General features: G+C 39.9%; 2 protein-coding genes across 2 annotated transcripts in view; one reads left to right on the plus strand and one right to left on the minus strand.

Moving 5' to 3' along the window:
• The window catches only part of UMAD1 (UBAP1-MVB12-associated (UMA) domain containing 1), a 559686-nt gene that overhangs the window by 56940 nt on the left and 475177 nt on the right, over positions 1-27569 (plus strand). The window lies entirely within an intron of this gene.
• The window catches only part of COL28A1 (collagen type XXVIII alpha 1 chain), a 178228-nt gene that overhangs the window by 4158 nt on the left and 146501 nt on the right, over positions 1-27569 (minus strand). The window contains exons 28-33 of the mRNA XM_050783009.1: positions 25323-25391; positions 24553-24633; positions 24428-24463; positions 19226-19262; positions 17073-17621; positions 15123-15280 (exon numbers count right to left, since the gene is read on the minus strand). Coding sequence (XP_050638966.1) covers positions 15123-15280; positions 17073-17621; positions 19226-19262; positions 24428-24463; positions 24553-24633; positions 25323-25391 — 930 coding nt within the window. The remainder of the gene's footprint in view (positions 1-15122; positions 15281-17072; positions 17622-19225; positions 19263-24427; positions 24464-24552; positions 24634-25322; positions 25392-27569) is intronic.

A 27569-nucleotide genomic window follows, 5' to 3' on the forward strand; every position in this document is an offset into this window, starting at 1 on the left:
GCACTATTCACAATAGCAAAGGCTTGGAACCAACCCAAATGCTCATCAATGATAGACTGAATAAAGAAAATGTGGCACATATACACCATGGAATACTATGCAGCCATTAAAAAGGATGAGTTCGGAGGGTGCACCAAAGATGGCCGAATAGGAACAGCTCCAGCCTCCAGCTCCCAGTGTGAGTGACACAGAAGACAGGTGATTTCTGCATTTTCAACTGAGGTACTGGGTTCATCTCACTGGGGCGTGTCAGACAGTTGGTGCTGGTCCGTGGGTGCAGCCTGACCAGCGAAAGCTGAAGCAGGGCGATGCATCGCCTCACCTGGGAAGTGCAAGGGGGAAGGGAATTCCTTTTCCTAGCCAAAGGAAATCGAGACACACAACACCTGGAAAATTGGGTAACTCCCACACTAATACTGCGCTTTACCAAGGGTCTTAGCAAATGGCACACCAGGAGATTATATCCCACACCTGGCCCAGAGGTCCCACACCCGTGGAGCCTCCCTCATTGTTAGCACAGCAGTCTGAGATCTAACTGCAAGGTGGCAGTGAGGCTGGGGGAGGGGCGCCCACCATTGCTGAGGCTTAAGTAGGTAAACAAAGCTGCTGGGAAGCTCGAATTGGGTGGAGACCACCACAGCTCAAGGAGGCCGGCCTGACTCTGTAGACTCCTCCTCTGGGGACAGGGCATAGCTAAACAAAAAGCAGCAGAAACCTCGGCAGAGGTAAATGCCCCTGTCTGACAGCTCTGAAGAGAGCAGTGGATCTCCCAGCATGGAGGCTGAGATCTGAGAACGGACAGACTGCCTGCTCAAGTGGGTCCCTGACCCCTGAGTAGCCTAACTGGGAGACATCCCCCACTAGGTGCAGACTGACACCCCACACCTCACACGGCAGGGTACACCCCTGAGACGAAGCTTCCAGAGAAAGAATCAGACAGCAACACTCGCTGTTCAGCAACATTCTATATTCTGCAGCCTCTGCTGCTGATACCCAGGCAAACAGGGTCTGGAGTGGACCTCAAGCAAACTCCAACAGACCTACAGCTGAGGGTCCTGACTGTTAGAAGGAAAACTAACAAACAGAAAGGACACCCACACCAAAACCCTATCAGTACGTAACCATCATCAAAGACCAAAGGCAGATAAAACCACAAAGATGGGGAAAAAGCAGTGCAGAAAAGCTGGAAATTCAAAACATCAGAGCATATCTCCCCTTCCAAAGGAACGCAGCTCATCGACACCAATGGAACAAAGCTGGATGGAGAATGACTTTGACGAGTTGAGAGAAGAAAGCTTCAGTTGATCAACTTCTCAGAGCTAAAGGAGGAACTACGTAACTAGCGCAAAGAAACTAAAAACCTTGAAAAAAGACGGGATGAATGGATAACTAGAATAATCAATGCAGAGAAGACCTTAAAAGAACTGATAGAGATGAAAACCATAACATGAGAACTACGTGACAAATGCAGACGCTTCAGTAACTGACTCGATCAACTGGAAGAAAGAGTATCAGCGATTGAAGATCAAATGAATGAAATGAAGCAAGAAGAGAAGTGTAGAGAAAAAAGAGTAAAAAGAAATGAACAAGGCCTCCAAGAAATATGGGATTATGTGAAAAGACCAAATCTATGTCTGATTGCTGTGCCTGAAAGTGACAGGGAAAATGGAACCAAGTTAGAAAACACTCTGCAGGATATCATCCAGGAGAACTTCCCCAACCTAGTAGGGCAGGCCAACATTCAAATTCAGGAAACACAGAGAATGCCACAAAGATACTCCTCAAGAAGAGCAACTCCAAGACACACCATTGTCAGATTCACCAAAGTTGAAACGAAGGAAAAAATGTTAAGGGCAGCCAGAGAGAAAGGTCAGGCTACACACAAAGGGAAGCCCATCAGACTAACAGCAGATCTCTTGGCAGAAACTCTCCAAGCCAGAAGAGAGTGGGGGCCAATATTCAACATTCTTAAAGAAAAGAATTTTCGACCCAGAATTTCATATCCAGCCAAACTAAGTTTCATAAGTGAAGGAGATTTTGTCACCACCAGGCCTGCCCTACAAGAGATCCTGAAGGAAGCACTAAACATGGAAAGGAACAACAGGTGCCAGCCATTGCAAAAACATGTCAAAATGTAAAGTCCATCGATCCTAGGAAGAAACTGCATCAACTAGCGAGCAAAATAACCAGCTAATATCATGACAGGATCAAGTTCACACATAACGATATTAATCTTAAATGTAAATGGACTAAATGGTCTAATTAAAAGACACAGACTGGCAAATTGGATAGAGTCAAGACCCATCAGTTTGCTGTATTCAGGAGACCCATCTCACACGCAGAGACACACATAGGCTCAAAATAAAAGGATGGAGAAAGATCTACCAAGCAAATGGAAAACAAAAAAAAAGCAGGAATTGCAATCCTAGTCTCTGATAAAACAGACTTTAAACCATCAAAGACCAAAAGAGACAAAGAAGGCCATTACATAAAGGTAAAGGGATCAATTCATCAGGAAGAGCTAACTATCCTAAATATATATGCACCCAATACAGGAGCACCCAGATTCATAAAGCAAGTCCTTAGAGACTTACAAAGAGACTTAGACTCCCATACAATAATAATGGGAGACTTTAACACCCCACTGTCAACATTAGACAGATCAACGAGACAGAAAGTTAACAAGGATATCCAGGAATTGAACACAACTCTGCACCAAGCGGACCTAATAGACATTTACAGAACTCTCCACCCCAAATTAACAGAATATACATTCTTCTCAGCACCACATTGCACTTATTCCAAAATTGACCACATAGTTGGAAGTAAAGCACTCCTCAGCAAATGTAAAAGAACAGAAATTATAACAAACTGTCTCTCAGACCACAGTGCAATCAAGCTAGAACTCAGGACTAAGAAACTCAATCAAAACTGCTCAACTACATGGAAACTGAACAACCTGCTCCTGAATGACTACTGGGTACATAACAAAATGAAGGCAGAAATAAAGATGTTCTTTGAAACCAATGAGAACAAAGATATGGCATACCAGAATCTCTGGGACATATTTAAAGCAGTGTGTAGAGGGAAATTTATAGAACTAAATGCCTACAAGAGAAAGCAGGAAAGATCTAAAATTGACACCCTAACATCACAATTAAAAGAACTAGAGAAGCAAGAGCAAACACATTCAAAAGCTAGCAGAAGGCAAGAAATAACTAAGATCAGAGCAGAACTGAAGGAGATAGAGACACAAAAAACCCTCCAAAAAATCAATGAATCCAGGAGCTGGTTTTTTGAAAAGATCAACAAAATTGATAGACCGCTAGCAAGACTAATAAAGAAGAAAAGAGAGAAGAATCAAATAGATGCAATAAAAAATAATAAAGGGGATATCACCACCAACCCCACAGAAATACAAAATACCATCAGAGAATACTATAAACACCTCTATGCAAATAAACTAGAAAACCTAGAAGAAATAGATAATTTCCTGAACACTTACACTCTCCCAAGACTAAACCAGGAAGAAGTCGAATCCCTGAATAGACCAATAGCAGGCTCTGAAATTGAGGCAATAATTAATAGCCTACCAACCAAAAAAAGTCCAGGACCAGACATATTCACAGCCAAATTCTACCAGAGGTACAATGAGGAGTTCGTGCCACTCCTTCTGAAACTATTCCAATCAACAGAAAAAGAGGGAATCCTCCCTAACTCATTTTACAAGGCCAACATCATCCTGATAGCAAAGCCTGGTAGAGATATAACAAAAAAAGAGAATTTTAGACCAATATCCCTGATGAACATTGATGCAAAAATCCTCAATAAAATACTGGCAAACCGAATCCAGCAGCACATCAAAAAGCTTACCCACCATGACGAAGTGGGCTTTATCCCTGGGATGCAAGGTTGGTTCAACACACGCAAATCAATAAACGTAATCCAGCATATAAACAGAACCAAAGACAAAAACCACATGATTATCTCAATAGATGCAGAAAAGGCCTTTGACAAAATTCAACAGCCTTTCATGCTAGAAACTCTCAATAAATCCGGTATTGATGGAACGTATCTCAAAATAATAAGAGCTATGTATGACAAACCCACAGCCAATATCATACTGAATGGACAAACACTGGAAGCATTCCCTTTGAAAACTGGCACAAGACAGGGATGCCCTCTCTCACCACTCCTATTCAACATAGGGTTGGAAGTTCTGGCTAGGGCAATCAGGCAAGAGAAAGAAATAAAGGGTATTCAGTTAGGAAAAGAAGAAGTCAAATTGTCCCTCTTTGCAGATGACATGATTGTATATTTAGAAAACCCCATTGTCTCAGCCCAAAATCTCCTTAAGCTGGTAAGCAACTTTAGCAAAGTCTCAGGATACAAAATCAATGTGCAAAAATCACAAGCATTCTTATACACCAGTAACAGACAAACAGAGACCCAAATCATGAATGAACTTCCATTCACAATAGCTTCAAAGAGAATAAAATACCTAGGAATCCAACTTACAAGGGATGTAAAGGACCTCTTCAAGCAGAACTACAAGCCACTGCTCAGTGAAATAAAAGAGGACACAAACGAATGGAAGAACATACCATGCTCATGGATAGGAAGAATCAATATTGTGAAAATGGCCACACTGCCCAAGGTAATTTATAGATTCAATGCCATCTCCATTAAGCTACCAATGACTTTCTTCACAGAATTCAAAAAAACTGCTTTAAAGTTCATATGGAACCAAAAAAGAGCCTGCATTGCCAAGACAATCCTAAGCCAAAAGAACAAAGCTGGAGGCATCACGCTACCTGACTTCAAACTATACTACAAGGCTACAGTAACCAAAACAGCATGGTACTGGTACCAAAACAGAGATATAGACCAATGGAACAGAACAGAGCCCTCAGAAATAATACCACACATCTACAGCCATCTGATCTTTGACAAACCTGACAAAAACAAGAAATGGGGAAAGGATTCCCTATTTAATAAATGGTGCTGGGAAAATTGGATAGCCATAAGTAGAAAGCTGAAACTGGATCCTTTCCTTACTCCTTATACGAAAATTAATTCAAGATGGATTAGAGACTTAAATGTTAGACCTAAAACCATAAAAACCCTAGAAGAAAACCTAGGCAATACCATTCAGGACATAGGCATGGGCAAGGACTTCATGTCTAAAACACCAAAAGCAAAGGCAACAAAAGCCAAAATTGACAAATGGGATCTCATTAAACTAAAGAGCTTCTGCACAGCAAAAGAAACTACCATCAGAGTGAACAGGCAACCTACAGAATGGGAAAAAATTTTTGCAATCTAATCATCTGACAAAGGGCTAATATCCAGAACCTATAATGAACTCAAACAAATTTACAAGAGAAAAACAAACAACCCCATCAAAAAGTGGGCAAAGGATATGAACAGACACTTCTCAAAAGAAGACATTCATACAGCCAACAGACACATGAAAAAAATGCTCATCATCACTGGCCATCAGAGAAATGCAAATCAAAACCACAATGAGATACCATCTCACACCAGTTAGAATGGCAATCATTAAAATGTCAGGAAACAACAGGTGCTGGAGAGGATGCGGAGAAATAGGAACACTTTTACACTGTTGGTGGGATTGTAAACTAGTTCAACCATTGTGGAAAACAGTGTGGCGATTCCTCAAGGATCTAGAACTAGAAATACCATTTGACCCAGCCATCCCATTACTGGGTATATACCCAAAGGATTATAAGTCATGCTGCTATAAAGACACATGCACACATATGTGTGTTGCGGCACTATTCACAATAGCAAAGATTTGGAATCAACCCAAATATCCATCAGTGACTGACTGGATTAAGAAAATGTGGCATATATACACCATGGAACACTATGCAGCCATAAAAAAGGATGAGTGTGTGTCCTTTGTAGGGACATGGATGCAGCTGGAAACCATAATTCTCAGCAAAGTATCACAAGAACAGAAAACCAAATACCGCATGTTCTTACTCATAGGTTGGAACTGAACAATGAGATCACTTGGACACAGGAAGGGGAACATCACACACCAGGTCCTGTTGTGGGGAGGGGGAAGTGGAGAGGGATAGCATTAGGAGATATACCTAATGTAAATGATGAGTTAATGGGTGCAGCACACCAACATGGCACATGTATACATACGTAACAAACCTGCACATTGTGCACATGTACCCTGGAACTTAAAGTACAATTCAAAAAAAAAAAAAGGATGAGTTCATGTCCTTTCAGGGACATGGATGATGCTAGAAACCATCATTCTTAGCAAACACAGGAACAGAAAACCAAACTCCACATGTTCTCACTCATTAGTGGGAGTTCAACAATGAAAACACATGGACACAGGGAGGGGAACATCACACACCGGGGCCTGTTGGGGGGTGGGGATCTAGGGGAGGGATTGCATTAGGAGAAATACCTAATGTAGATGACAGGTTGATGGGTGCGGCAAACCATCACGGTACATGTATACCTATGTAACCAACCTGCACATTCTGCACATGTATCCCAGAACTTAAAGTATAATAATAAAATTCATGTCAGTTATTCTTGACAAGTACCAGGAGCTAGACAAATCTTTTATGGGAATAATTATATTCTTTTTTCATTTTCAAATTTTTCCTTGGATTCCAGCTCTATGCAATTGAATCAGTCATTCACCTGAGTCCTGACACTTGGTTATTTATCCTTGCAACGGTTTCTCTTGTTTATTTGTTTGTTTGCTTTATTTATTTAAATAGTCAAATCTGTGACCAATATAGTTTTTTATGCTTTTTTACGCAGGGATCCTGGCATGCTGTCATCATTAGCTGCCCTCTGCCAGCTAAGCTGTTCTACTGCTTTTGACTTGTGTGTGTGCATGCACACATACACGCACAAGAGGGAAAAACTAATGATTACCATTACTCATGTATGTGTATTTTTTACAGTGATTTATTATCAGGTGACACAGAGCAAAGACTTCCATTTGGATTGGTTGTTAGCCCTATATAAAGAGCACACAATTCAAATACAATAGGAACTTTTCACTGTCCCCTGAACACAACTTTTGGTACAAGTGGAGACAAAACCGGAAATTACTTGAGGTTCCTCTTTCTTTCGGAATGATCCTGTATGCACATACAGCAATTTGAATGTGAACTTTTTAAAATAATCATTATATTAGAGAGTTTAAAGCTAGAGGAAAACTTTCTTGGTCCCTTATTTTCTTTTTTATTTTTCATAGAGATAGAGTCTCACTGTGTTGCCCAGGCTGGTCTCAAACTCCTGACTTCAAATGATCCTTCCACCTTGGCCTCCTTGAGCCCAGCACTGAGTCCCTTATTTTCTACTGGAGGGAATACAAAGCTATAAATGATTAAGAAACTTTCCAAAAGTTATTGGTAAGCTAGTGACAAATCTTCAGGAAAAAAAAAGCCTGTTGTTTTTTGCTTGGATGTATTTAATTTTAAGCAAGAAATAAGAGTTTGAGGAGTTTATCAAACATAAAAGTCAACTGACATTAGTCTACACTTCAGATATACGGTCTAGAAGATGAGACTGTTCCATTGAAGAGGCGGGCTAAGCAGCACAGTTTTCTTCAAGGAATTAACTCAGCCTTTAAATATTTACCTTGTTCAAGTCTGGAGTCCTCAAAAGCTATATTTTACCTCTTCTAAGCTTAGGAATGTGTGTTTTCATTCTCAATCACATAATCATTTGGAAATTTTGACATCTGTTAACATTATACCACAGATTCCAAGACAAGCAAAATTAACTTTAGTAGGTGAAAATAATTTCATTAATTTTCTGGCTCAGTGAGATGTCAGATTATTTCAACAAATGCATAATTATTATGGCTTGCAATTTTTATAATTTCCTTACCACAAAAGCAAGCATGTTAATTGAAGGGAATTTTAGAAAATGTGGATATCAAAAAAAGAAAATAGAAATCAGAAGTAATTCTGCCTCCTAAAGATAGTCATTGTTGGTATTCAGGTATATTTTTCCCCAGTCTTTTTTCTATGTGCGTATCCATTTTTTTTTTTTTACAAAAAAATACTGTGTGTTTGGTTTTCTATGCTCTATGCTATTTTAAAAAAATATATTATATTATGACATAATATACTATATTATGATACTATATTTCACCATGACTCTATAACATTTATTTTATTATTATTATTATTATTTTGAAGACAGAGTCTTGTTCTGTTGCCCAACACGATTTTGGCTCACTGCAACCTCCACCTCCCAGGTTCAAGCAGTTCTCATGCCTCAGCCTCCCAAGTAGCTGGTATTACAGATGTGAGCCACCACGCCCAGCCTCCTCCACATTTTTGTAACCTTGCCTTCCACTACTCCCAGAATATCTGGTCAGGATCTTTCATTCCTTCTTCCTTTCTACTCTGCCTCAGGCTCTCAATATCAACCCTTCCACCACAGCCTAGGAGAAGTTGGTCTCCATGAGCAAAATCTTCTCCAATAACCCACTCAGTACTGATTCTCCCCTTCTAGATGATGCACAATACCTTCTGACTCTTCTATACTTGACGCTGATTGTGTGTAATTTAACCTTTAGTCCTATCCTATTGAAGAGTAACAGAATATGCCTCCCAAAATATGCCCCTGTGGCACACTGATTATTTTGAACTGAAGGCAATTGAGAATCAGATACAAGCTCATTTGTCTCAATGCAGGACATACATTCATAAAGGCATCCGTCCTCAGAAAATCAGGGTTAATGACTCAAGAGGAGTCTAGACCCTTAGTTAGCCCAGAGATACACCAGAGGACTCTACATAACAAACTATTTACTAATCTTTATCTTCCATTAGTTCACCCATATGTTTATCTTCCCATCATCTGCTGCTGTAGAAAGTCCTTTCCCATTGTCTTGTCACTCCTCTAAGCTCTATTGTTCTTTCATTAAGATGCTATATAAGACCAAGTGCTAACCACCTCTTTGAGCTACTCATCTCCATGCTCCTATGTGTATATGCTGCATGTTAATAACTTCTGGGTGTTTTCCTATTGTTAATCTGTCTTTTGTCAGTCTAATTTACAAGGCCCTAGCTAATAACCCTAAGATGGGTAGAGGGAAAAAAAATGTTTTCCTCCCCTCCACTATCTTGTATAATTTCTTGTTTTCTAAAGAAATACCACTTTCCTGATAAGAGAAATTATGCCATATCTTTTTTCTTTCTTTTCTTCTTTCTCTATCTCTTTTTTTTCTATCTCCATAGCATAAAATAGGCAAAAAGTATCCACTGAATAAATTCACAATGGGTTAATCTTTCTGTTATACTCATCTTTAGGTTGAAGGATATGCAAAGAGCAAAAGAGAAAGAGATAAATTTGCATTATTTAATTCCTCTAGACTTTAATGTCATCATTTTTCAAATAAAAAAGATTAGGCCCTAACCTGCCTTCCAACTCTAAAAGTTGGATTTAACCAACACAAACGACTGGCAGAACACACACCCAATTCATGATAGTGATTGCCTCTGGAGAGATGAGGAAAAAGAGCTCTGGAGGGAAAAAGTTAGGACTTTATCTGAAGCAAGAATGAATGAACAAATGGAAACACTGGTTACTTCTGGGTGGTGAGAATGCAGCCAAATGTTTGTTGTATTTCTGTTCTTTTTAATACATCTTAAATCTAAAAACACAAGCTTGCCTGTAAGCTCTGCACATTTCTACTCCAGCCACACTGGCCTGCCTTAGAAAAGAAGGCTGGCTCCAGCTCCAAGCAGGGACACCATAGTCAAAGGCACAAACGAGGAGTCTAGGGGCACCTGAGAGCCGAACCTGGAGTCCAGGGCTGCTCCGTGTAGCTGGAGAAGCAGACGTGTTATCACCATTCTCTTTCAGCCTTTGAGCTGATCTTTAAGGAGAGGAAAACGGACTCTAAGGAGGATTGCTGACCAGGTGCCACATGCAAAAGGTCTTTTGCTTTCTGATTTCCAAACATTTTCCTCATAATTTATTGCCCAGAATTTTGCATATATTACAAAGTCTTCAAATCTGAATGCATGTCTGCTCTGGATGAATGCTAATGATCATCTGCATTAGTGTTTGTGTTAAGACTTAGCATTTTCCCAGAAGTGTGGGTCAAAATTTCTCCAATTCGGCTCTGGGGATTCTACTGCCAGTGGGCTCCGCAGCCAGGATCTTCAAATTGTCTGGCTTCTCAGGAGTCCTTCTTGGTTGATTCTCCCCAAGAATCAAACACACTTCCTTGTCAGGTCTCTCTGCACTCAAATACTTAATCTGAAGGTGATTTATTTGCATTTTAAAGTTCCCGGGGGCCTTTAGGAACACCTTGAATTTGGGCTGCACCTCTCTGGATTAACTGTGGCTTTCATAAAGGGTGGAATGCAAGATTTTGTTCTGTTTAAACCTCTCATACATTAAAATGCAGTAAAATAGCCTGCATTCTGGCTTGACCCAGTAAATATTTTTGACAGCTGTAATCATATACTTTTAGAACAGGAAGAATATTCTAGTAACAATCTTTTATTTTACAGATGAGAGAACTGAGACCTCAGGAAAATAGGTGATTCCCCTAATGTCAGGCAGCTATCAGATTTCATTTCTAAGATGTCATTCATCATGAGATGTACTATACATTTTAAAATAGTTTTGAAAAAAGACCACACACATTAAATAGATGCATCCCAATTTCAGAAATAATAAAATAGAAAAAATACAGGCTTTGGAGTCAAGAGAATAGTTCTTAGCTTCAGCTCTGAGACCACAAGCCAGGTTTCCTGACTTCTCGGTCTGGAATATTTCTTCTAGATCAGTTAGCAATATGTTTATTATTTTTTGTTTTTTCCTCCTCCATAACACAGGTGCAAGTTATATTCTGAGGGTAACAAGTCTATTATAAGCAATAAATAATACTTATACAGCAACCTTTTGCAGTGATACTAATAATTAGTTGTTATGCAGGGTTTTATGAAGAATTTGAATGTTTTTCATGATCACAGTGAGAGAATGTTAATTTTATTTTTCCCTAAGAACGTATTTTGGTAGAAAGAAGAGGAGGAAGGAAGGACAGAGTTAGGTGTCTTAAGGGAGTGACAGAAGGGACAACAGTGAAAAGGAAGAGACAACAAAAGGGAAATGGTACTTCTGACATGATTGTTTACTAGCTTTGCAGTATCGCCTAGGGTAGGCTCAGGAATGATCTGAGAACAGAAAGGTTGTAACAGATTCATTTAATTTTAGATGTTTGGATACTGTAACTATACTTATTAGATAAAGGTGGGTGTGCATGCACAGAGGCATAAATATGTTTTTGTATATGTGTATGTGTATACTATGTGCGGGTGCATGTGTGTGCAGTCAAGTGCTGCATAACGACGTTTTGGTCAACCACACCACATACACAACAGTGGTCCCATCGGATTATAATACTATATTTTTACCCTTTTCTATGGTTAGATATGCTCAGATATACAAATACTTACCATTGTGTTACAATTACCTACAGTAGTTAGTACAGTAACATGCTCTGCAGGTTTCTAACCTAGAAGCAATAGGTTATACTATCTAGCCCAGGTGTATAGCAGGCTATACTATCTAGATTTGTATGAGTACACTCTATGATGTTCACACAAAAACAAAATTGCCTCACGAAACATTTCTCAGAAAGTGTCCCTGTCACTAAACAATGCATGACTCTATGTCAAAGATTTAAATGTGAACATAAATGCACATGTTTGTTCAAACTAAATATCTATAATGAAATAGTTGTTTAAAAATTCAGTTTTGCATTGGTGCTTCTTTTAAAAGAGCCAGAATGAGAAAGCCTAGAGACAAGAGGTGTGATGTGAGAAGGTCAAGTTCACTGCGAGGTCCCGCTATCTGGGTCAAAGTTCCCCTAGAGAGACCTAGCTGATGTTCAGCTTCCCTTCATGTGGCTCTTGGTGTTATAAATCCAGAGTATTTTGGTTGTATTTTTTCTTATTTCCTCCCCTCCCCAGCTACTAGAAAGCTTCATCTGTCCTAGTCTGTTAATGTCATTTGTCTCTCAAGGCCATCAAGCTTCCTGGGACTTGATACAGAGGCATCCGTTCTTACTTTTCCTCATTATGTATCATAACTGCCTTGGATGTCCCTCAGGCACCTCCACTTTACATGATGCAAACTAAACTCACTATTTTCCTTAAAAAACAAAACAAAACAAAAACCACCCTGCCTTTTATATTCTCCATCTCAGTATATAGTGTTTCAATCTATCTCATCTCCATGGTAGAAACCCGATAGTCCTACCCAAACCCCTCCCTCTCCCTAACTTCCAATCCTTTCAATCACTATATCCTGTTAATTCTACCCTAGAAATGGCTTTTCAATCTGTGCCTCCTGTTTATTCCCACTGCCCCTGCCTTCTTTCAGGGCCTCATTATCATTTCCCTGGACTATCACGCCTCGTATCTCAGCCTCCAGTCTCCTCACCTCCTCCTAGGTATGTTTCACACAGCAATCAAGGTTATTCTTTCTGTGAACCAAATACGAGTATATGACTCTTACTTTTAAAACTCCTCTGCTGTCTCTGTCTGCCTGGCCTATAGATGAAGTTCAAGCTCCTTGCCTTAATACATTAAGACATTTATAATCAGTCCTTAAATTACCTGTCCAGTTTTAACTCTAATCACTCTACCACCCACACCCTAGGCTACAATTAGACTGAACTTGTTCAACTTTCTTGAAATGCCATGGCACTTTAAAGTCTCCCTTTGCCTACTGTTTTTCTAGTTGTTGTTGTTTTGTTTTTGTTTTTGCTAGGAATACCCTTCCCCCTGCTCTTCTCTTGAAAAACTCCTCGTTATTCTTAAAACTTGACTCAATGAATGTCACCTCCTCTGTGATGCCCCATGTTATGAACTAAATGTTTGTGTCCCTCCAAAAATCATACATTGAAACCTGAATCCCCAATGTGATGGTATTTGAAGGTGGGTCCTTTGGGAGGTGATTAGGTCATGAGGGTGGAGCCTTTATGTATGGGATCAATGCCCTTATAAGAAGTGATATGAGAGATGAGCTGTCTCTCGGTCATGTGAAGACATAACAAGAAGGTGGCTGTTTACAAGCCAGAAAGCAAGCCCTCACCAAACACCAGATTTTAGACTTCCCAACCTCCAGAGTGTGAAAAATAAATGTTTGTTGTTTAAGCCACTCAGTCTATGGTATTTTTGTTATGGCAGCCCCAACAGACTAAGACACTTTCCCATTTCTCTTTCCTGAAATTAATTGCATCATCTCTGTGTTTCCTTCATAGCTTTGCTAAAATTTGTAATGCATCTTGTACTTACCTATCTCCCTGAAAGAGTGTGAGCTTCTCTCAGGCAGAAGCCATGTCTTAAGAGTCACACCATCTATCATAGCAGTTAATAATCAATACATGCTATTGGAATTCACTGGTATTAATATAGCAAAAATGTGATTCAGTGATTATAAGGAGGGCTCAGTTTAAGCATCAATTCATGGATGAAACCTGAGCTTGCTCTTGTTTAGGAAGACTTTAGAAAGGGATGTCAATTGACTAGAGAGGGACAAAGTGGTAAGTCACACAAACAGGAGAGGCCCCAGTAGCGGTCCATGCTCAGGAGGAGATAGACTGTGTCCATTATTGTCTGGAATTTACTTTAAAATGCACAATATAGATCATGGTTGGCAACACTGTGGGCCAAATCTGAGTCACTATCTGTTCTTGTGAATAAATTTCATCAGAACTCAGCCACACTCATTCATTTAAGTATTATCTATGGCTGTGTTTCTACTTTAAAGGCACAGTTGAGTAATTAGAACAGAAATCAAATGACCTGAAAATCCAAAACTATTCAGTATATGGCCCTTTACAGAGTTTGCTGACCCCTGGTATAGACCATGGAGTATAAATGTTTGTGTTAATTTCAATCTGCAATTTAGTAGAATCTGTTGCCCTGACTGGAATTACCCATTTTGCAATTGGTTACTATTTAATCAAATAGAAATATGTTAGAGGCCTTTCTGCCCTTTTGTGAACAGGATGTGAGAATCTAGTAAGTTCTATAGTCTGTGCCCTTAGGAATGGTATCGCAGGTCTGATTCCTGAATGGCCCTGAGTTCAACTACTGATCTGAATGTTCCTTAGGGCCTTAGTCTAAGTAGACTGTTAGCTGAATCCTGATGTTGGAACACTGTTGCACAGGCTCATGGTCACTCTTTCATGTACATGAAGGCTTCAGAAAAGGGCAGTGCAAGGACTTCACTGAGCTTACACAACAGGGCCATGACTGCTGTGTGCCTGCTTGCCAGAGGATGTCCATGGGGGTAATAGAAATTGGTCTAGACTTGCCCAAGTTGCAATTTGGTGGAGAAGAGACTATAGCACTCATTAGTAACTATAAAAGGCTCCCCCATTTTCTCCTTAAAAAACTAATCTTTGCCCATAATCTGATTGGCTGAAGTCAGTTCCCAGAAGCTTGCTAGGAGGACAGTCACATTTGTCTCAATTGATTCAGGAGGTGGCTCTTCACATGCTATGTGATTGAGGAGCTCTGAAACAGAGCATCTACTTTGCACCATATGCATATATAGCCTCCCTCACAGTCCTCACTCAGAGCACAGGAGGTGGAAGCCAAATGAGCAAACGCATGGCTTAGAGTGTGGGAGAGTGGCCAGTTGGGCATATGCATATTTAGAAAAAACATGAGAGGGTACAAAGTGGGAAGAAGATGCACAGACGAAGAGGGAGAGTTGTGGCCTGGTATGAAAGGCATTGCACAGCATGGCAAGTAGGTGAATTCAGAGTGTCGTGTTAATCTGTCATAGCACACATGGTTACTTTGATGGTGATAGGAGTATAATATAAAAATGTTATCTGCAACGTTTAATAAATACGTATAAAATACATAAGTTTTTAAAAATACCCTACAAAACCTAATGCTATTTCAGAACTAGAAGTCTAAAGTCAAGATACTAACACTTAGAGCCAAGGACCTAAAAATACACATGCCTCAGCTGATTCTTGACAATGCAGGGCAGAATGATCTTTGATATCAAACAGAGAGAATACACCATTTTAAGCTCACAGAGTAAGTGAGACAGTTACTTACTGACTCAGAAATTTCTTTTTGAGGCTCTGGAGTAGATTCACTGAGTTCTTCCCCTGACATCCCAAATCCAGGTGGAAGTGATGATGAACCAAAGATTTGAACGAGATAGGAATCAAAATCCTCACAAATTTTTTGAAACAATTTTTGCTTCAGGGTGTCTTTTAAAAAAGAAGTAGAAAAGAGAGATAGTAGAAGCAATGAAACAATACTTAAAACTCATTTAAATAGATCTGCACTCTCCTTAAAATATGTAATTTCCCATTACTTGAAATCAACAGCTAAGTTAACTAACTTATAAAAGCATTTTTACATCCTGTGTAAGAGGTCATCTAAAATAACTTGATTTAATATATATGACACAAAGAGGCAAAAGAATCACTTTAATGTATGTTCATCCAAAGTGTCTCTGTTCACCGTGAATCACTCCTTGTCAAGAGCTAGCCTCACCCATAGTAAGTTGAATTGGCAACTACCTCTGGTTTTAAGGATAGCAAATGGCCAGCCAGTTGAAAATATTCCTTACAGGCTGTAACAAATTACTAACTCCAGATAGAATGATGAAGCTCTCCAAGGATTAAATATAAGTTGGCTCTGAAATGTCTCTGGCTATTCTAACACATTCACAGCCCAGTGAGATTGAATATACCAGATAAACAAACCCACCAGTCAGCCAGCAGGGTATTGAGGAAGTAGAACCCCAGGTTAGAAAGCTCTGGAGAAGGTGAGAAATAACAAATGGAAAGTTTCTGAGAACGGTATGCTCTCCTTAAGGCCAGTGTGCTGGTACACGGAGTAGGCAGGGCATGAGGCACTGATGGGCGGTGCCCAGCCACATCAGACCCCACTCCCAGGTGGGTAAAGGAAGAAGGATGAAGCCAAACTGAAGCCTTTCTCTTACTTCACAAACTTGCCAGGTGCAGGTCTGCCAGAGTGAATCATCAGTTTCCAAAGAATTGGTATACATTTTATCATAAAGTCATACTGACCATGATTTAATCATAGATTAAATTAGATCAATGTCCTAGGATGGCTCATTAGTAAATATCAGTTAATGTGAAAGGATAAACTTAGCATAGAGAAGCCCATCAGATTAGCATTGACTGTACAATACATTTTATTATTTATTATTTATTTATTTTTTGAGACAGAGTCTTGCCTGTCACTCAGGCTGGAGTGCAGTGGCGCAATCTCGGCTCACTGCAACTTCCGCCTCCTGGGTTCAAGCAGTTCTCCTGTCTCAGCTGCCCGAGTAGCTGGGAATACAGGCACACGCCACCATGCCCAGCTAATTTTTGGATTTTTAGTAGAGACAAGGTTTCACCACACTGGCCAGGCTGTTCTCTAACTCCTGACCTTGTGATCCACTGTGCCCGGCACTGTACAATAAATTTTAAAATGTTGTTCTTTGAGATAAATTCCTGATATCAACCTGTTTACTCATCATTATCTGCTTTCATAAAAACAGAGACTAGAACATGTCCTCTAATTCATCCCAGTTACTTGCATTTCTCATCTCTTTAGATGATCATAACTTTTTTTTCATTCAGCATGTTCTTCTTAATTCATTTTTATTTCCTGACTGTTTTCTGCCTTGCTGTTGGCTTGCTCAATCCCTTATTTTAGTTAGGTAACTTTCTGAACATTACCCAATGTTAGCAATATCCCCAAGTCCTATTCTTTCTCTCCATTCCTGTCTGTTGACCATGGACTCTAGTTAACTCCAAGGCCAACTCAGCATTTATTAACCCTGATTAAAGACAAGGGATTGTACCCTCCAAACTAAATGACACTAAGTATTTTTAATCTTCTGGAGTTTACGTGTTACCATTTAATGTTGGCATAAGCCTTATTAGCCTCCAAATTTTTCTATTTGGTCAGGACAAACCAGTGATATGGTACTTGGAGAAACAACGTAAATGCCTTTCCCCTGGGCCAGACAGCCTTCCTTACCTTGCAGGGTAAAGAAATCATCAAACTGGTAAACATGCTCTGGGTCAGTAGCAATTAGATTCATTTCTTTGTGGAATATTTCAAAGTTGGGATCATTTTTCTTCACCACCCCTATCACAAATATCTCCACATTGGTGTCACTGGCATTCTTCACCACCTCTATCAGTTTCTCTTTATCACGAGAATCTGTCTGCCCATCGGTGATGACCAAGGCCACTTTTTTTACACCCGGCCTTGCATCTTCGAACATGTCGTTGGCTGCTTGGAGAGCGGTGGCTGTGTATGTGCCTTCCCCCAGATACTGCATGTTGTCCACAGCCAACTTGAAGTCATCCTTGCTGGAGAACTGCTTCAAATTAGCCACCTTCTCCACCTTATGGCTATAGTTGATAATGCCTATGCGGGCCGTGGCAAGGTCCAGAGCAACCCGGTCAGCCATAGTCTTCACAAAATTTTTGATGATCTGGAAGTTCTCTGGCCCCACGCTTTCTGAGCTGTCAATCACAAACACCAGCTCTAGCGGAGTCTCTTTGCATTTGGGCCCACAACCTAAAAGATGAATGTCGAGATAGAAACATTGTGGGAATGATTGACATCAGATTGTTGAGGGGAGGGGAGACAAAGGCAATGATGAACCTGAGACCTGAATTATTCTCTTCCTTTTCTGTGATTGTGAAAATACCTAACAGCTCTCTCCCTTCTGGTTTCTATACTTGACTCTTTTAAAATATACATAATATATAATATAATATATGTGTGGGGAAAAACACTGTAGTGGATAATAATAAATACTTATGTGCTTGTTTCTTGGATTTTAAAATAAAATATTTTTAAAAGAGTTAGCATGCCCTGTGGATGCCGTCCCAATAACATTCCTCTTCCTCTCCCAGAGAGGTAACCACCATCCAACATTTGCTGTTTATCATCCCACCATTGTATTTAATCTGAATCTGAAAGCTGATATTTCAGTCTTCAACCATAGCCATATATGAAAATTGAAATTTGCTCACCAGGCTGGCCAGTGGATGAAGTAATGGGATGAAAAATTGTCATTGTGGTGGAAGGATTAGGATCTTAAATGTACACAGGAACAGCTATCCCTAACTACTCTAGTTTATGTCTCCAGTCACCCACAATGACAACTATGGCAGCTTTCACGTTACCAAGGAGGCCAGCAGTACATCCATGCTATGAAAGCTTTTGAGGGGAGTAATCCCCGAGAACACTAGTCAGTTAAAAAAAACCTTCTATTTAAGTTGATAACAACCATGTAAAGCAGTTGCCAGAGTCACCAGGAAATTTATCAGGGTTCTGTTTCTTTATTCATATCTTTGTGTTGTTCAATAAGCCTACTGCAGAAAACCATCAGGAAATCATGTGCTATTTTTATAGGCCTTCTAGAACCCAGAAGCCATGTCTAGATTGCTCTCTCACTAGAGAGACTCCCAGGCTGATTCTTAGGCCCAGCAGTCTTCTAGGAAATAAGCTGGTTCTGGGATTCTCTGTATAGAAGGACAACAATATGCCTGCCTCTGACTACTTTAAACCCAGAAGATTCTCCCATCATTATTCCATTAGTCTCTTGCCTTTTGGCTAATTTCTTTTCTTTACTTCCTCTTTCTGGTAACTCTAAGTTTGGAAGCCATGGAAGGATTTAGTAGTTGTGAAGCAAGGTGAACACGTGACTCTGTCCTCCCACCTTTGGGACTGAGTACAACTCAAAACTCTACTCAGAAAGAATTCATGGCTTCAGGAAAAACACAGACATTCTAATCACCAGCTAGGCTGGACTCAAATACCAGTTTGGCTCTTGTAGTCATATTTCCTTTGTTGAGTTTTTCTTCTCAGCTCAGGTAAATGTCACAGAATACAAACGAGTACTGTGCTAACAAAAGGCCCGGCTGCCTACGTACTCTAGGCTGGCACCCTCACATGCCTTAACCAGTCTGGGAAGATGATTTTATTTTCTTACATCAGGATTTCCACAGTCTCTCTTACTGCTTCCTTTCAGTATCCATTGACTTCAAATAAGCTTTACATTTTCCTACTAGCTATATAATATATATCTGGACAAACACATTCTCTCACCAACCCAGTACATAGTGGGGCTAACACTTTAAAGTGATGGTTTTTTCTTGAGAGTCAAATCTTACCACATATTTCTGTAATAAGTTTGATAATTTCTTCTTTCTAGGGGATAAAAAGAAAAATGTATCACTATATGAATGACTATAATATTTTTCCTATAGCTATAAATGATATCTTATTACAATCAGCATTGACCATTTGATTTAATCCTTTCAATGCAGAAAATAAAATAACACAGAAGTCAAAAGTTGACTATAATATACCATAACTAAAATGCATTTGAGCTGTGAAACTTAATAGCTGAGACTTTCGGAATTCAAATTGCAACTGCAGCATTTATCAGCTGTGTGACCTCAGGCATTTGGTGCCCTAATAGTATCTGTGTCTCAGGGCTATGGTATGGATTAACCAATGGTAATGCACACATCAACACAGGGTCTGGCAACTTTAACATACCTACAGTGGTGTGGCGCTATATATACATTCAGTTACACAATTTAAACCACATGTGCTGAGCAACCAAGACAAGCCCCAATGCCTGCAGAGAATTCATCCTGTGCTGTGTTTTCTCTTCTTTTTCTGTGCTAGTTCCTGATTTTTCAAGTCCTCTCTTCAGCTTCTTAACACTCTTGCTTTGGCTCCTCTGTGACATTTCCCCATGTTCCTGAATGCCCTTTCCTTGTCCTGCTGCCCATGAGCTCCATCAGAAGGGCCTGAAATGAGCTGTGTACTAGAAATAAAGCTGCCAACGCTCTTCCCTGTGCAGTGTGTTTATAAGTAAGTACGATGAGAGTAGAGAAGGCAGGATTCCACATTTGTCCAACACTTGAAGCTAAAAGAGATGATTAACAGAAGCCTAGATCTCAACAGGAGGACCAGTGGACCCAATCTAAGAAAATAAATTTTAACAGGTGCAAAAGTAAAACTTTTAAGAACAAATCTATAATGACATAATCAAGGTGGAGGTGATGTAGCCGGTAACATGGCTTAAAAGTAGAATATATAGGGAATATTCATAATATTTTAATTTAACTTTTTAAACTGTACGTAAAAGCTAATGATTCCAAGTGGCTATTTAAAAAGAACAACTACCGCAATGCTGAGTTATATAATGCAGTTCTACAAAATGAGAGTCAACAGTCATCTTTTTTTCTAGGCTTTGTCATGCTTTCCCACACTTAAAAAGACATTTTAAAAAATCTGAAACAAGAACATATATAGAAAGGTAAAATGTACGTATTTATATATTTATATTAAAAATATCTAGAAAGGGGAAATGTATGTATTTATATATTTATGTTTAATTTTTTATAAATGGAGAAAATACTATACATCAAGTTTTATGGTTATAATTTGCCACAATACTATATTATAATTCATTTTCCACATTATTAAGGATTCTGAAAGACTTGATTACTGAAATGGAATGTACGGCCACTTAAAGGCTCTGTGATACACACTCTCATACTGTACTTTAGAAAAGTTGTAGTAACTGACACCTCCAACAGCAGTAGATAAGAAAATCTGTTTTATTTTAGCCACACAATACTGGCTGTTATTATTATATCATCTTTGTCAATTGATAGATCAAAATCATTGTTTCAAATTACATTAATTAAAATATTCGTGAGGCTACATTTCTTTTCTTATGCATGTTTCCAAGTTGTTTTCTCTTGTGCATATCTGTGTATGTTCTTTGTCCTACCTTTTTCTATGGGAATATTTGCTTTTTATTCCCTTAAAAGAGCAATGCATGTATTAAGGTTGGATTTTAATTTTGCAACATGTTTTGTAGCATAATCAGGTTTAAAATGCTTGAAGTCACCATATATATAAATGTTTTCTTCATGTTCTTTGCATTTAAGTGACTGGAAGAGTTCATTCCTTCCCCTAAAATCACTGAACAACTACCTTGGTTACTTGGTGCCAATGATGAAGGCATCATATTTATATCGCTCAAAGGATTCACAATCTAGGAAGAAGTAGACAGACGAAGGCTTTCATAAGTGCTATGGACAGCCGAGGAACCATCTCGATCTGCTGGGAATTCCTGGGGCAGGAGAATGGGGATGCGACTGTGGTCCAGGGAGGCAGACTCTGATCAGGTTGGGACAGGGAAGGGGAGCATTCAGGCAAGGGGGTCGGCCTTCTCTCAGAGCATACTGCATTAGAGTACTCGAGTAAACTTATGAATCAGGGCACATAGCAGAAACAACGACAAGAAATGTTGGAGACAGATGGACTCTTGAGAACCTTTGTGTCATGTTGAAGAGTATGAACTTTATCCTGGACAGTGGGACTCACATGATCCCTAGGCAGAGAAGAGCTCTGGTGGAACTTTTATTTAAGAGAAATGATCATAGCAGCCAGTGGAGGGGTCTGAGGTTCCTAAATAATTCAGGCAAAAAAAAAAAAAAAAAAAAAAAAATGACATCGGAAGGCTGTGGTAGTAGTAATGGATGAGGAGGACAGGCCTGGAGGGACATTCCAGGGGAAGAATGAGGGGCTTGGTGAGTAACTGGAAGAAAGGATGAGGGAAAGAAGGAGTCTAAGAGGAGGCAAATGATGGTGGGGCCATACTCTGAGAGAGGCAGGAGTGGGATGGGGGCAGGTTGGGAGCTCATGAAGATGACGGAGCCCAGCTTGAGTCTGGCTAAGTCTCATGTGTCTATGAAACATCCAACTAGATATGTCCATGGGCAGCCTAGGATGTAAGATCTGGTGCTCAGGAGAATTGTCCAAGTAGGGGGTAGATTTAAGAAATGCCAGTATACACTTGGCTGTTCAAACAGGGACTAAAAATAAGATTGCCTGGAGCAGGGTTTCTCAGCCTTTTTAAAACCAGTGTGTTTCCCCTTCCCCACATTCGATAAATATATTCTTTCTGTTTAAAATAAAAACACTATTTTTTCATTCATGATATGCCATCACTGTGCTATTGAATTAGCCTTTTCAAACTGTATGTCCCCTGCCTTTAGTGGCTGCATTCCCTGAGAGTTTGAAGACAGGGAAGACTGAGGCCAGACACTGGGAAATGCTAACACCAAAGTGACAGGTGGAGAAACAGAGTCTTTTTAAATAATTTTATGGGATGTATTAAAACATTTAATGCCATCAATGGCATTTGCCTCTTAAAAGAGGAGTTTGTTAGTCTAAAATGGATCTGCACAATTGATAGCTATTGGGGGATACATTTGATCACAGAAAGGATGAGAGAGAGAGAGAGAGGAAAGAGGCCTTTTGAGAACAGCTTTCATAGGGGAGTAGCCTGAATTTGGTTTCAGACAGGCCACCTCTAGCTATAAGGGCTCTGCTATGTGCCAGCTAGATGACTTTGGGTGTAATGTTCAACCAACTTGTATGTCTCCATTTGATGTAGAGATACTATCTACCTCATGGAGCTGTCATGCAGATTAAAGGTGGGATCTTAGGTAAGAGAAGGTTATTGCCACCAGCCTGTCACCATCTTCTTGTACCACAACCCACTAGTCCTACACTGCATGGGGGTTTGGCCAGCATTCATGCCGTGAACCAGTGCTCACTTCCAAGCTCTGTCCAAATCCCCTGAAACCACCTGCTGTTTGGCCACCTCTTGGCTGGACCTGTGCAGCCAGGCCAGTGCTTCAGCTCTCCAAACCTGTGGCCATTTGAACCAAGAATTCTGGAATTCCATGCCTCCAGTGTGTGGCACAGAGGGACATACGTGCATGCGCTTTGGCCCCAAGGACTTCTCACCTGGAGGAAGGAGTGCAGCTGGAAAAGGACCAGGGTTCCAGAGCAGGGGCCTCTAAAACACCCTGCAGTACTAGGTAAGGAGCCTAACATGTACTGATGTAGAGGAGCCTAACACAGAGCCTGTCACACACTAAATTCTCACTGAATGCAAATTCTCTTTTCCTTCACTCTTCTTGTCTTGCTAGTCTCTTCTTCCAGAATCTGGAAAGCCAAAGTCAGCAGAATGATGTCCCTACTTCTAAGGTCTCTGCCTCTTGGTTGAAAAGCTTCCACTCAAGAGATAAAGCCCATCCTGCCCTCAAACACCATCATACGCCATTTTGTCTGCTCTGGACCCCCAGATCACTTCTTCTATCATAGCATTTATCACTCTGTAGGTGAACACCCTTTGTTGTCTTTCTCTCCACCAGGCTGTGAGCTCCTTCAGTTCTGAGAGGTAGCCTCACTCTCCACTATTTCCCCAGTGCCTATTTTGGAGCCTGACTCAGAGTAAGGTTTACTGGATATGTCCAATAAATGTTGGTGAAATGAATGAATAAACGAATGGAGAAAGGAAACCAGTCCCTCTCCCCATGTTGGGACAGTAGGGCAGGTATAAACCTACAGGAAACGTTCCTCTGCTCATTTACATATACTCTCCCCTGCTACTTTTGGGGAGAAATTGTGTATATGTAGCTACTTCATCTACTATGGGCATCTTTGGGGGGTCTGACTTATGGTGGGGAACAGCAAAGAGAAAAAGGCAGACAGCCCACAGAACACATGTGCAGTTCTGTTGGTCACATGCCCAGCTCTCAGCTCTTGCCTTCACCAACTGAACTGTCACTCCCTCACACTTGGATGTTCCTAGTACAGTACATCGAGTCAGCCCCTCTAGACCACAACCCCTGGAAAAGTCCAACAGGAAAAAAGGAAAAGGTATCTGTTTTTCCTCAACCCCAGAAGATGGATTGCCTTCAAATCAGAAAGGAAGAATGAGACTTTGCCTTCCACTCATGAGACTTTAAAGAGTCCGTTTTCTGTTCTTAATGGTGTGGGGAGAAGAACAGGAAAACGTTTGTAGATGCTCAAAAAATACTTATTGAATAATTGAATCAATACATAAATGTAATCCCAATTTTGTGATTGCTGCTCTCCTCAGAGCACTTCTAAAGGAACTAGTTCAGGAAAAAAAGAGTCCTCATTTTAAAATGAGATGAACCACATAAATTAAAGTCATTTGGTAATCTGGCTTTTTTGAAACAGCCACCTCCTTCTTGGCCAGTAATAGCAGTGTGATCATTTCTACCAAGCATCTGAGTGGAGTAGTCACACACACCCACCATAAGGCAGGACAAAGTTTTATTTCTCCCCTCACAGTCAGATTCAATTACCTCATGCATCTAAGTCAACACTGGGCTGGTAGTAGTTGCTCTCATTTAAATAGAAACTGGAATTCTGCATCCAAAAATTCATAATTATAAAGCTAAAGTATGAATGCAAAAATTTTGGAAGCACAAAACCCTCAATTATCCTCTAGAATGGATACTCACTGTAAGTCCTAGGTCTCCTTTGGGTCCTTGCAAACCCTACTTAGTAGAAGAAGAGTAAAAGTCAATATAGGTTGGAACCAGTTAGAGTATAAAATCACAGTGAGACATTAAAAACTACTTCTTGCCTGTTTTCCTGGAGATCCAGGCTCTCCAATTTCTCCTTTATCACCTTTCTTTCCCACATCGCCCCGTTCTCCATGCTCTCCCTTTACACAATAGGGTAAAATGATAGGTTCAGAATGTGAATATAAAAGCCAGATAAGAAAAGCTCTATACTTTGGTTTATCTGCAACTGGCATCTCTTGAAGACCTTCAGTTCTTGTTTATACAAATGCAGTATTTGAAAAAAAAATTGGGGGTAACTTATTTACATCCCATCAGATACCGTAATCTAATTCATGATGAACCAGAGGTCTCAGAGTGAAGAGACCTTGAGATATAATAATACCACCTAATCAGTTCACCTTTCAGGACATACAACTATTACACAATTTACCAAGTTCCTGAGTTATCTGGTATCTCCTACATGGTATGTTGTAAGTATGTTGTAAGATAACTAATAAATCTTTTATTAGTTATCTTCTGAGAATAAAGAAAATGATATTTTTTTTTAAACATAGAGATGGGATCTCACTATATTGCTTAAGCTGGTCTTGAACTCCTGGCCTCAAGCAATCCCCCTGCCTCAACCTCTCGAAGAAAAGGACATTTTATAAAGTAAACCTATTTATAGGTAGAAAAAGCAATGCACAAGGATTTAATTTCAAGTGGATTTTTTTTTCTTCTGAGAGTTGTAAGGGGACGCGTGACACATATATGAGAGTTCTTCCAAAGTTAAAGTGAAGCTATTGAGATCCTAAGCCTAAGCATTTCTCTAAGATCCTGAGACACTTACCTTCTGGCCTGGGAGGCCACGGCCCATTGTGCCCTTTGGGCCTGGAAAGCCTTGTGGTCCTTGTTCCCCCTACATAGGATATGAGAAAGAGATGTTCTATTAATTTCCCAGGATAGCTTGGATATTCTTTAGGTCAGAAAAACACTTACAGTTTAAAACTGCATTATAGTATTATCTAAATATTGGGGGGAAATATATATCTAAACATTTGTATATAAATACATTCACGTATGTGTGTATGTGTATGGCTCAATGGTTTGCTAGTAAGTGTTTAACAACTAAGACTAGGATAGAAGTGAAGGCTCTGATTTATGCCATTTGCCTGTTTCTGTGGTGTAAATACTTTCACTGTGGCTAATTTCAAGCTATGAACACATCAGCCAGTTCACACATAACAGATAGCTGCTATTTCAGCTATGGTAGTAAAGGTGGGTTGCATCTTCTTTACATTTTTCCATGTTTTCTGGTATGTTAAAAAACACAAGTTATTGGTTGGGCGCGGTGGCTCACGCCTGTAATCCTAGCACTTTGGGAGGCCGAGGTGGGTGGATCACCTGAGGTCAGGAGTTTGAGACCAGCCTAGCCAACATGGCAAAATCCTGTCTCTACTGAAAACACAAAAATTAGCTGGGCATGGTGGGTGTGCACTTGCAGTCCCAGCTACACAGGAGGCTGAGGCAGGAGAATTGCTTGAAACCAGGAGGTTGTAGTGAGCTGAGACTGCACCACTGCACTCTAGCCTGGGCAACAAGAGTAAAACTCCATCTCAAAAAAAAAAAAAATTCATTTTGGTAACGGGGGAAAAGAGTATATAACAGCATCCATCCACAATTAATGCCAAGTTACTGTTTATGTAATTCCCCTTGCACTGTTCGTTTCATCTCTGATAATTTGTAGCAACATTCAGGACTTGTTTCCAGCTTTCTCCATCACATTTTAACATTATTTCTTGCCCCACCAAAACCACACAGGTTCCAAGGGGTTTCATGGTGTTGAGCATGACACAGAAACAATCACTAGCAAGTATAGAAAGTCATAGTTCTGATGCTCCTTGGATCTTATACTCAATCCTTATATGACTCTGGATAATTATTAGTGATGAGTCTCTGGCAAAGACTTGAAGGACCATGGGCTCCTGGGGATTGATCTGTGTTTTTCAAAAGTATCCTGATGCTTCCCACCAAGATCAATGGCATGCTTGATAAAAATTGCATCTCCCAGGCCCAACCTCAAACCAACTAAATGAGAATCACAGGTGAAGGTAAAGGCAAAGTATGCATTTCGCCATAAGCCTGCTACAGCTCGAGAGCCACTACTCCAGGAGTCATGATGGGACTTATGAGGCGCTCCTGGAAGGGGCCACAGAGGTATGCGTGGTGACCATTGTAACTTTGGGCATCTCAACATCCCTGAGCCTCCTTTACCTTGTTCATTGGCTGTCAAGCTTTTTTAAATCAAAAGGGTTCATTCTTTTTAAAATTGTTATAATGCAATATTTCAGAAGAAAAATTATATAGAATAAAGTAAACACTTATCTACCACCATGTTAAAAAATAAAATAGATACAATTCAAACCTCTTAGGTACTCATCCCCAACCCTATTTCTCTGAGACAGAAAATCTCTACCTGAAATTCATATTTATCATTTGTATCCGTGTTTTTATGCTTTAACTACATTTCAAAATAATACATCATTTTTTTTGTTTGTGTGATTTTTGTTTTGTTTTTGTTTTGAGACAGAGTCTCACTCTGTCACCCAGGCTGGAGTGCAGTGGTATGATCTCAGCTCATTGCAACCCCCACCTCTCAAGTTCAAGTGATTCTCCTGCCTCAGCCTCCTGAGTAGCTGGGATTACAGGTGCGTGCCACTATGCCTGGCTAATTTTTGTATTTTTAGTAGAGTGGGGGTTTCACCATGTTGGCCAGACTGGTCTCAAACTCCTGACCTCAGGTGATCTGCCTGCCTTGGCCTCCTGAAGTGCTGGGATTACAGGCGTGAGCCACCGTACCTGGCTGATGTTTTTAATATTTTAAATTTCCAATAAATGATATATTTATGCATCCATTTTTTTAAAAAAACCTCAACGTTATCTATTTGGAATTTATTTATGTATATATATATATATGAGGTTCTAATTTATTGATTTTCTCTCTGCTATACAGTATTTTATTTCATTAAATAACTGAATACAACTTATCCATTAGCCTTTTGATGGACATTTAGGTTATCTCCAATATTTCTGTTTT

Source organism: Macaca thibetana, chromosome 3 (genome assembly GCF_024542745.1).
Source record: "Macaca thibetana thibetana isolate TM-01 chromosome 3, ASM2454274v1, whole genome shotgun sequence".
NCBI lineage: Eukaryota > Metazoa > Chordata > Mammalia > Primates > Cercopithecidae > Macaca > Macaca thibetana.